The sequence below is a fragment of the Dichotomopilus funicola genome (assembly GCF_033296635.1).
Source record: "Dichotomopilus funicola strain CBS 141.50 unplaced genomic scaffold C8A04scaffold_73, whole genome shotgun sequence".
Taxonomy (NCBI): domain Eukaryota; kingdom Fungi; phylum Ascomycota; class Sordariomycetes; order Sordariales; family Chaetomiaceae; genus Dichotomopilus; species Dichotomopilus funicola.
The window spans coordinates 7,924-19,446 of NW_026944094.1; the positions used below are offsets into that span (position 1 = coordinate 7,924).

At 55.4% G+C, this 11,523-nt stretch overlaps 2 protein-coding genes across 2 annotated transcripts; one reads left to right on the plus strand and one right to left on the minus strand.

Annotated features, from left to right (window-relative positions):
- Nucleotides 1-631: 631 nt before the first annotated feature.
- C8A04DRAFT_14760 (uncharacterized protein) lies at nt 632-4,447 on the minus strand (the record flags this gene model as incomplete). The annotated part of the gene is made up of 3 exons (XM_062778225.1): nt 632-684; nt 727-3,933; nt 4,015-4,447. 3 exons carry the CDS (start codon nt 4,445-4,447, stop codon nt 632-634), a joined length of 3,693 nt encoding a protein of 1,230 aa, XP_062633999.1.
- Nucleotides 4,448-6,155: 1,708 nt separating this feature from the next.
- On the plus strand, nt 6,156-7,131 carry C8A04DRAFT_14759 (transcription initiation factor IID, 18kD subunit-domain-containing protein; the record flags this gene model as incomplete). The annotated part of the gene is made up of 2 exons (XM_062778224.1): nt 6,156-6,245; nt 6,301-7,131. The coding sequence occupies 2 exons, from the start codon at nt 6,156-6,158 to the stop codon at nt 7,129-7,131; spliced, it is 921 nt and encodes a 306-aa protein (XP_062634000.1).
- Between the last annotated feature and the right edge of the window lie 4,392 nt (nt 7,132-11,523).

An 11,523-nucleotide genomic window follows, 5' to 3' on the forward strand; every position in this document is an offset into this window, starting at 1 on the left:
TTTCTCCCTATGAACGGATGGGCAGAAAAATCCGCCGAAGCACTGAAGGACACAAGCAAAGTAGAAGGCGTTTGTTTCCTCAACTGCGGAAACGTCCAATATTTCTGATGCTCAAAGACCCCATTCCTTACGTGAGACTACATCCGTGCCCAGTAATATCAGAGTATGAATGGGCTCTTGTCCGAGTAAATTATCCGTCTAAGAATCCGCTGTATAGCCTCCAACGATCGAGACACGGTTGCGGTGGGGTTGTGGTATATCACAACCGTTCGACAGACCTACTACCATTAGGTTTAGCTTGATTAGCATAGAAATGATAACGTGATGAAGAAGAGGGTAAGCCAGGGTGCCTTGAAGATGAAATCACGTAATGACTAAGGCCCGGATCTGTCTTTGTGTATGTTCAAAAAGATTGCCTAGTTGCCTAAGCTAACTCGCGCCAAGTACAAGAATTACATCCACCCAAGTGCAGTCAAAAAAGGCTCAGGCCCATGGCAGATGGCAAAGCCATCCCTCCACAGGGCAAAATGAGCGAAGCGAAGCAAAGTACAAAAACGAGTGACAAACAGACAAGAGACCAAATGGAAAAACACATCGCGAAACTCTCCCTCGAACCATTCTCAACTTGGGCTTAAACCCACTTCCCTTTTCCCTTCCCCTTCCCCTCCAACGGCGGGTATTCCTCTCCAGCACCATTAGCAACTTCCCCTACATCCTGGTGGTCACGAAGATCACCATACCACCCCATATCCGCCCCCTGTCCATTCATCTTGCGCTGCCTGGCTTCTTCCTCCTGCATACTTAGCCGCAGCGCAAGCTCCAGGTCATCATCCGCATCGACTCCCACGTCTAGACCGGCGGGGTTGGAAGTAGCACCATAGCTGGTAGCCGATCCAGAGCCAGCAGCGCCAGAAGCAGTAGCAGCGGAAAAAATACCCGTGCTGGTGGCGGTACGAGGTGACGTAGTGTTGTTTACCGACTGGCCCTTCCCCTTGCTCTTGCCCTTACCTCTCCCCTTTCCGCTCTTGACCTGGAATTTGATCTCGTACTCACACGGGCTTGAATCGTCGGCTGTCCAAGACTGGGGTGGGGAAGGTGTCTGGGCCGGTGGTGAGGAGGACCGCTCCGAGCTTTCTAGCAGGGATAGCCGGATCGCGCGCTGGATTTGGGCCTCATAGTCATCTTCCTCACCACCAGTTCCACCATCATCATGGCCACCAGATACAATCCTGTCCGCTGCTTCCTCCGCCAACACAGGCAGGCCCGCCGTGCCGCTCGGTCCCGCCAGCCCGTTCAATCCTCCGTCTCTCCCCGACGAGGCCAAGCTGAACTCGCTCCCCGCCGAACTTGCCATGTCGGCTGCAGTGTCACTTGCGCTGGTGGTCCCCCGGCGCACCTCGTCCGCCGCAAAGCTCTCCTCCGAGATCATTTGGGCATACTGCAGCGCCTCCTCCTCCGTCAGCCCCGCTAGCCCGACGCCAAACCGCTTGCGTAACCGGGCGACCTCGCGAGACCGGTGCTCCTGCTCGTGTCGCAGCTCCGCCTCTTCGGCAGCAATGTAGCTGGAAACCGTGCTGTTGTTACGCCGGCTGGCCAGCCGTCCGTGTATGTCTGAGTGCTTCAGTCGGCGTTTGCGGCCGGGCCCCTGGGGCCTGGAGCTGTAGGACCATGAGCGGATGAACGTGCCGAACGCGAGTACGCCGCGGAGGATTGTGGCGTCCGGGTCGAGGGCGATGGCGCGGACGGCAAAGTAGTTAGAGTGTTGCAGGGCTGGGTTCGTTTGCAGAATGTGCCGCGGGATACGGCCGGACGATTTGGCATTGAGCGTGCGGATCGGCTCGAGCGATGATGCGAGAGGGTCCCAGGCTTGGACGAGGCTGTCACTGCCCCCGTGGAGGAGGTAGAGAGCCGATACGGCTAGCGCAGTGATTTCAGGCGAGTCGGTGTGGATAACCCGCACGGGGTTGACCGAGGTCGTAGCGTTGTCACGCAGGTTCCATACAACCACTGATCCGTTGTTAGTCCCGATCGCGAGTAAGCGCGCGCGCCGGCCGGGTATCTCGGTCGTGGCATGCTTGGAGGTGGGAGTAGCTGGTGGGTTTGACCCCGGGAGCCCAGACAGTAAAGGATCCTCAAAGACGGCCATCAGTGCGTTGTTTGACATGTCCAATGCGGTGGCGGTGATCTCTGTCGTCGGAGCGTGTTTGAACACAAGCTCGCTCACCCGCCATTCTTCCGTTTCCTCCTGAGCCGGGGCCGATCCCAGGCGAGGGGTGCTTTCTCCAGACAGCAACGGCGACGCGCCGTGGGCCATGACATCGGCACTCTGGCTGATTTCGGCCTCTACGATCGCGTTTTCCCCTCCGAAAATGGACGGTCGGGGCGCGGTCGACGGCGCGACTGGGGTGAGAACCCCAGACGGCGTTGACTTTGCCGCACTTTCGGTCCTGATATATCTGCGGACCGAGGAAGGCTGCCCCTCTTCGCTGCCCGAGGTGATCAGAACAATGATCGCTCCACCACCACCCTCTCCTCCGGCTGCAAAGTCAACTTCGAGCTTCCGCAGCATATCCCAGCCCTGACACACCCGCTTAAAATGTGCAGGTGTGTGGCGAAAATACTGCTCAATCTCCCTGGCCTCAGCAGTAACCTGCTCTCGGCTTAGGTTCATCGCATGGGATGAAGACCTCGGCGAGTATGTCCCCATCACTGCATTGTCGTTGAACTCGTCGGACTTTGCCGTGCGGCGCGTCATCTCAATCAACTCCCAGTGGGCAGTCCGGCCAGTGTGCCAAGCATCCGTGACGGCATCTTCGGCCTTGCCTTTACGGGTTGGAGGGCTAGGCGGTTCAGTGAGATAAAACACCTCACCGAGAGCATTGAGCGCAACAGCCCAAACGCGCCCAAGGGATTTACGCCGCAGAGAGTACTGCTCGTCAACCTTGAGGTCAATGATAGGCACTCCAGGACTGAGGGCCCAGCGAGCAGTCATATCACCATCGCTGAAACGAGGGCCAGTAGACTCGTGGCCGAGAGAATAGCTTGTCACTACGCCTAGCGTGGACCCGGCCATGATGCCCACCATAGACTGCGTCGTCGAGGTCACGCCCGACGATTTGGCAATCCACACACAACTAGTCGCGTCGACTAGTGCGAGGATTTTTGGTATCTCTGGCGGCGACGGGGCCGGGTTGAGGCCGTCTCCCGCATGATTCCCAATGTAGTGCCCGCGTAGCTGCCCAGTAGCCTTGTAGTACACACGGCCACCGGGGAAGCCCTCCCCGCCGACGACGCCAAATACCTGGCTCACGTCCATGACGTTCGGGACCGCGGCGGGGCCGTCGCCAGCCCCATAGAAGTCAAGGTTCGGAAAGACCTCGTCCAGCTGTTGGAAAAGGAACGGGTCGTCCAAGCCCCATTTCTCGATCTTGCCCGTGGTTGGGTCGCTCGCTGTGGCTACACCAAGATCGCGTGTCCCATGTATCACCCTCGGGCCCTTCTTCCCGCCGGTAAAGTCCGCGTGGACGTGGCTAATCATCCATGGAAGCTTGGAATTGAACGTCAATACGGCGGTAGCCTTCTTTCCGGATTGGCTGGGACGAGCCGCAGCCGATCCACGGCCACCCGGTTTCCCGCGCACAACGCTGCGCAACAAGCGTGTGCGGATCAGGTATTCGCTGCGCCACGAGGCTAGTGCGGTGAGACGGGTGAAGTAGCGGGCTTCGGAACGGATGGCGTCCGATGATTCAGCCTCCTTGGCCCGTTGGTCGTTCTTTGCGTGGCCCACAACGGAGTTCTCCCCCGTAAAGTAGCGCAGGAAAGCGGCCCGCCATGCGTACGGCGTGGTGACAAGGGCGTAGAAGCGTTTCGAGACGAGCGCTACGGCGCCGTGGGAGTCCGGATGGAGGTGGGACAAAATCTGAGTCAAGATTTCTGCATTGGTTTTTGAGTCAATAAATTATCCGCTGCGGGTTATGATGCGAGCAAAAATTAAGAATGCTCGGGCAAACAAACCATTCGGGAGATCGGTGAGGTAGACGCTGGAGAACTTCGGGTTGGGCGAGACTTTGAAGCCCGGGCCCGGGTGCGCATTGTTATTGCCGACAGGCGAGGAGATAGCGGCATTCTCGTAGTCAAAGATACGTTGTCCAGCGACCGTCGCTCGGGTCAGTGCCAAGAACTGGCCCTCGGTGACAACACTCAACCGGCCAAAGGAATGGTCGACCTGGCCAACATTGAAGTCATCATCGGGCGAGCCTGCTGCAGCAGAGATGGGGCTAAGACGCTGCTCATCCGCAGATGCTCCTGGAGCGGACAGCAAGGGACCAGCGCCTGGCGAGCCTGAGCGAAAGCGACCGGGGCCATGTTGAGCGGTAGTGGTTTGCGAAGACTGGTCGTCTGTTGTTGTTAAGTCGTGGGATGGAAGTTCGATCAGCCCTGATTGCATAAAGGTTCCTACGGAAACACCGGGTCGAGATTAATCGGCTGTGCAATTCGTTCTGCACAGTCGAGAAGAGCCGAGGCGAGTGGAGGGTAATCCGAGTCGAGATGCGATCGATCCGGATATCGGGGAGGAGGGGTCGACGACAAATGAGTCAGTCAAACAGAGATGTCGAGGAAGACTGGCGAGAGATTGTCGTCTGCGATGTTTTTTGGGGAAACAACGACTCCGTTAACTCGGTGCCAATTAACGTTCACGTGTGGCGGCAGTTTTCTTTCCAATCGTCCCTCGTGTGTGTGCGTGTCCCGGTTCTGAATTGCGCGCAGTGTTGGTGGAAGCGTTCCTCCTCTGGCAAAAGTGACGTGTTTCGGTCATGGTTTTTCGCGTCTCCCACAAATCGGCTGCTTCCTTGCACGTGGCCCAGGATTCAGTGGGCTTGGCGGGCTTCGAGCGCGAGTCAGTCGTCAGGCGCGCAACTCTTGGCAGGAGCCGTTCTCACATGGTCAAACCTTAAATCCATTCACTTTGATCAGCTCTTGATCCGCTTTCTCCTCCTCCCGCAAACGAGGCAACGACCGCCACCACCCCTCTATTGTCATTTTTAGTGTTATTTTCATCACTGCATCCACGGATTTACGAACGGCCTTCAACAGTATTATCGAATTCATTGTTATTACGATTCTTACACCCCGGTACTCAACTGTTCTACACACCAGAACTAAGAAACGTGAAAGAGCTGCGGCTCTCCCCGAGACGCCATGGCGGACAAGGACAAGGACAAGCAATACAAGTATCGCCAGGAGATACAACAGGTATGCCATATGATTCGTTTAGCTTATGAATGTAGCGTCACATTGTGAATTGCATTTTGTTCTCAATTCTGGTGTTTTTCAAGTTGGCAAGTGCTTGAGGCGGAGCGAACCTACTTAGTTGCCCCCTTCTAAATCTAATTCATGGCGGCGGGTCCACGATCCACGTCTTATGATTCACATTTTACGTGGGTATGCTTTCATACTACAAGCTTTTCTATTTCCACGACAAAATAGGTCTTTAAAAATGATGTTCTAGTGTCAACTTTCATAGAGAGCATCGTTGGACAAGACACGATGCCGAGTACCTGATCTTTCGCCCTGTTTAGTTAGATGGGGTGTTGGAACCACCCTATTACTAAAAGATGAACATACGGCTGCCACTCTCCGTGAAGATGACTTGTCAAGCCCGAAGTCTACTGAGGCCGGCCCCTCCTGGGTTGAATAGATCTCCGCCCCGTTCAGTGTTTTCTTGCCGCAACATCACAGATTTTGGCTTCCTTCAATGCCGACTCCCCTCTATTCGCTCCTTATTTGCTCCATTAAATTCACCCCAACATAGGGTAAGAGTTCGCGCTCAAACATTACTTCGGTCAAGTGACCGGTCTTTCTTTACAGCAATGTCTTCCCTCGGAGCCATCGACCCTGTGGCCGCCGCCATGTTTCAGGCGGCCTTCGACGAAGCCGTCAGTGTGGGCGATAGGGGAGAGACGGATGTTATTCAGAAGATGGTGTTACCCAAGTTGGGCTACCGTGGCCTCTCTTTCACTCACTTATGTTGGGCATTCGACGTCGCCCTTGCCATCGTGTACGCCCTCGTAGAAGCGAGGGCGGGGGTTGCTTTTGCCAAAGAGAGAGCTGTGAAAGAGCGCAGGCCTCGGGATGTCATTACTGACCATCTCAAGATGATGTATGTCTCTGGCGAATCGGGGGAACCATCGGTCGAAACCACAGGAATCATTGAGGACATTGTCCGCCAGCAAGTCATTGAGATTGTAAGTCCAAGGTCCGTAGCCGCTAGATGGAGCGTGGCTAACCCAGTCACCTCAGCTGAAGAACTGCACGGAACTCGCCGCGCGTCGCGGATCGCGTTCCATCACCATCAACGACCTCATTTTCCAGATCCGTGACGACGCTCCCAAGGTGTCTCGACTGCGCACCTTTCTCTCATGGAAAGACGTGCGGAAAAATGTCAAAGATTCAGACGACAAGGGCGGCGAAGCCGATCTGGGCGCTGGAGAGGACCCCGTCGGGGGTGTAGTAGCCGGCGGGCCGGTCGATGACACGGCCAAGAAGAACAAAAAGGCCAAGGTTGGTCTCCCCTGGGAACCTGCCTCTTTCTTCCCCGCCGAAGTCCCCGAGCGCGAAGACGAAGAAGACGAGGAGGAGGAGGAGATGAATCACATCACGTTGCAGCGGCTGCGCAAGGCCGACGAGCGCACCAAGGCCATGACCAAGGAGGAATACGTCACGTGGTCTGAATATCGCCAGGCGTCTTTCACCTACCGCAAGGGAAAACGCTTTCGCGAGTGGGCGGGTTTCGGCATCGTTACGGATAGCAAGCCATCTGACGACATCGTCGATATTCTCGGGTTTTTGACGTTCGAGATGGTGCAGACGCTGACGGAAGAGGCGCTCAAGATCAAAGAGAATGAGGATCAGCACCGTGAGCGTACGGGTGAGAATGCAGGCAAGAAGCGCAAGCTGCCCGGTGGGATCGGTGGGGGCGGTTTGTTTGATCCGCCGAGCGAAGGCCGCACGCCGGTTGAGCCCCGACATATTCAGGAAGCCTTCCGCCGACTGCAGCAGCGGCCGAAGAAGGCCAGAGCCATGCTCAACGGGACCAGGTTACAGCAGCGGACGACACTGAAGCTTATTTAGGACCCGTGGTACTGTATTTTCGTGGCTCGGAGGGTCTGGGGCTTTTGTTATTTGGGTCACCATAAGCGCCCTAAAATGTTCACCCTAAACGATAGGGGGGAATATGTTCCTCGCGGGTTTTGGTTCGGGGTCTCAAGCGGAATGGTTTCTTTTGGCGTTTTTAAGCGGTATCACACGACTCATGGCACGATTCATGGCGTTACCAAGATAGCCATGTTCAGGGTCCTGGGATGTACTGATTTAGAGTGCTTACTCCTGATATTCTCTGGTATGTACACTATTTGTGTTTTGCATGTTCGTGATATTGGTGCCTTTGGGAGCGGCGACGTCAGCGAGGGGCAATCCCCCCGGAAACATCCAAATCCTCCAAAACTATAACGTTAAACCTTATGATCTTGGTTTACGCATCAAACTCTTCAAACAAATATTGTCGATATTCCCATCGAATACTGCAGTTCTGTCGAGGCGTTGGACACAAGATTATCAAGTCGTGAATTTCCAGCGCCATAGGGCGCAACCTACACCTACCTCCCAACAAGCTGGCAGGTCCATCCTACCCTAGGGAACATTCCGACAAGCTTGGATGTTGTCTCCTAGTCATCCGGCCGAAAAGGCACTCTCGGCACGCAAACAAAGCGGCGAGCACAATACACGCAGTAGTGTGTACTCGGGGGTGAGACATAATACCTAGAAAATCACCAAACGGCAAGTTTTCCCTGTTGCCAACAAGATGGGGTCGCCTCGGACTACGAACCGAGCAGGGTAACGCATGGTGGATATTGTTTCGGGATATGCATTCGCCGCGCTAGCTCCTCCTGATGATGACTTCAAGAGCTTCCCTGTCCCTTGTCTCCCTGTCTCATCTTCCACATTCCTCTTTTTGTCTGACTGTTCAAGACGGTTGAGCGGACGGTTAGACAGGCCGCGCAGTGCGCTGGTCGTACATACCATGGACGAGAGGGGTGTTCCGGGATATGGATTTTGCCCGTGGTTACACAAGCAAAATGAAGTCGTGGCAGTTCTACATCGTACGAGGAGCGTGGTACTAGGGTGCCAAGTTCTCAACGCAGTGGTTGGTTACTCGACCACCACAGCAAGCCGTGGAACCGGAGCGCCGGATCGGTCGTACCTAGGTTGATTGATGCGCCTTGAGCAATCAGTGAGTTTGTTGAACGAAGAAGGGCCGTCGCCGTCGTTCCGCGATAGATTCCCGTTTGTACAATATTGTAAAAATCACAAGGGGGCTTATAGGTTGGCCGCCTATAGTCGTAATTTGATGATATTCGAAAAGACGACGAATACTGTGGGGGGAAAGAAAGCGAAACGGCCGGCCCAGCCGGAAGCTAAACAGCGGCCCGCTTCCTCCAACGATCCTTGCCCGTCGCTGACCCAACCCCGCTCACACTTCAAATTCTAGTGTGGGCGAGCAAAGACATTCTTCTAGAGGGACAAGAGTCAAACTGAAAAGCAATTCGTCTCAAGGGGTTTATAGCTATCGTTGGCGAAGATTGGGAGTGTGGACATACACTACCTTAGTTCATGGGGTTATCGAGAATGTAATAACAACTTGGTGGCAGAGATAGGTATCCGTAATATAACAATATTCCTCTTTTGTTCGCCGACATCATCCCAACCCCACTAACAGCATCTCTCATGGCTAGTAGAGGTAGTGCACCAACCCTAACATACCCTCTCCTGGATTCAAGGCTTCGGAGACGAGGAAGGAAGCGGGCACTGCCGAATACACCCTACACAAAGGAAAAGGATGTCGAACTTCTTGAGGACTCGCTTTACGAGAGTGGTTTGTGGCTGAACGCATGAAGCTAAAGCCAGTGGCGCAGGACTGTGACACAGGTGTGCAAGCCGGCAAGGCAAGCCACAACAATCAAGCACCCTTGGGCAAGGAACATGAGAAGGGACAAGACGACTTTGACCAGGCGACATGACACGCGCACTCAAACGCCATCGCTCAAGCTGGTCTTCGTGCCATTTACTAACCGCATTTGTCTGAAGGAAACGTGCAGGGGCCTCGGGGGAGAGTGATCCGGCGGCGTGCTGCGGGCAAGCCTCTCCGATTGGGTATCCATGGTCGCACCGTTTCACTGTTTGCAGGACTGCCGGTCGACACCTTAATGTCGTCCCGAGGCTCGAATATGCCGAGTCGGTGGCAGCATGATACAGGTTGAAATTGCAGAGCCATGAGGCAATTAAACCACACTCTTCTTCGTGGAAGTATCGCGGATGTTTTTAAGGTGGTGGCTTTCCGGCTGGCGGGACGGGAATGTGAAGGGGTCATCCATGTACACATGGACATTTCCCCGTTTGAAAAAGCAAAATCGGGCGCCTCCCGTTCAACGTTATCGGATGATGTGCGTTTTCGGATCAACGCATGGCCAGTGCGTCCCGCTGCTAGCGCCGGGTCGGAGTGGAGAAAAGAACCGACGAGAGCTCCCCCAAGGAACAAAAGCCCGACTTCAAAAATTGCTGCCCAGCCCGAGACCCAAGGGTGCTTCTGGCCATCGTTCTTGTCTTTCGAAGATTGCGAGGGGGTATTGCTGGTTCGGGGATGGACAGATGAGACCAGACCGGCTGTTTCTCTCAGCGTGGCGACCCGGCGACCCAGTCTCGTGCGTCCGAATATGCACGAAGGTCGCAGCAGAAGCCTTTTGCCCCAAAGCGCATGCATTGGCGGGGACCGGTCGGTGGGCATCCGGAAGGTCCCTTGGGGCATCAAATCAAGTTAATGGGTCCTGGCGGTCGGTAACATGCGTGATCTAAGGGGGTGAAATCCACCGCGTGCTCCCTGATGAGATATTGCCAGCGGGGCTCACTAGTTACTACGTAGTGGTTGTAGCAGCGCAGACATTCAGCGGTGATATCCATCGTCAAGGTGGCCAACCCGCCAATCCCATGCAGCGTCTAGCAGGAGACCGTCGATTCCTGTTAATGCCGGTTGATTTGAGTTTGTGATTTGAGAAAGGTTGAGCAGGGGCATGCGGGAGAGAAGGGGGGGGGGGCAGCCTCTTGTTAGATTGAATCAAAAGACACCCCCTCTTTACAGAGTACTGTGTTCGATGTGATTATTGTGCGGCGAGAGAGTTGGCTGAACAGAATTTTCACGTGGTCCCAACAGTCTGGGACCAAGGGCAGCCAGCCGGATGGCTTAACCGGCTGTTGAGACGTTGGCCGCAAGTTTGCTTGACCGTTGAGCGGTTTGGCCGTCTTGGGGACCTTACGGCCTTCTAATTTCCAGATGAGCTTCGACAGCAAGACAATGGCCCGCGTGAAGACAAGCATCTGCGCCAATGTTTACATTTTTTTTTAGTGGGCAGCGGCAGCTACTCCCGAGTATCCAGATCCGGGTTGCCGAGACCAGGTTGGACAAGACAGCACGGGGAGCTCATTCACTGAACTGAACCCTAGCAAGAGAGCCCTGTTATCATTTCTTTGGCCGAGAGCGGCGGAATCAACGATGGAGTCCCACCCAACACGCATTGCTGAGTTCCTTGGAATGAAATGAACCGTCAAGAGGGAGCAATCGGATCCTCCCCGGCAACGCAAGCGACATCCCCTTCCGCGGGTCGAGTGGAACCGAGGCGGACCGAACATGCATGACCCTCGAACCGTCTGGCAAGTTGTCGACGAGCACGTCACCATAACACGCGCGTTCCCGCGTGGCTGGTATCAGTGCGGGCGGGAGCGGCGCTGGAGAAGGGCCGGGGCCAACGGCCCTGTTGTGGAAGAAAAGACTCGAGATCCGGGGTTTCTTGCGCGGAGATGGCGCATCTCGCCCGATGGATAGGCTGTAACTTGCCGGTCACCAACAACTAGTTGCATTTTGCAACCTCCCCGCTGTCCGCAGCTTCGAGACCGGGCTTTTCGAGCGGCACCACCCCCCATAAATCGCGCAGAGAGAGGACAAACGCATACCACAGCCAAGATGATCACGGTTTACCCGGCGCAAGACCAAACAGGCTGGCGACGGGGCTTGATGGATGCAGCATCCTGCCGTTTCGTGCGGCCTTTCGATCGGCATTTTCCGACGTGACGGATTGTCCAGAGCGAGCGTGAAACTGGGTGGGAAAGTTCGCGTGCTTGGAAGGGCCGAGCTCCATCATGGGACGTCTGCTAGCTGCATTGTGGAAGTTACTCTGCAGCGCGGCCACTACCAAAGTACAGGATTCCTGCATCAACGGTTGCGTGGTCTGGCCGTGGGCGGGGCCTCCGCAACTTTCTGCAAGCCGGTGTATTGTTGTCGCAGAAAGAGCTCAACGTTCACTCTCGGGTTTGTTTGCCCCCCTTTCCCCGTTTTTGAATGCCATGCCGCCCGTCACGCTGTCGTCGCGCGCTCTGCTGACTCGTCATCGGCTGCGGCCAACCAGACAACTCTGC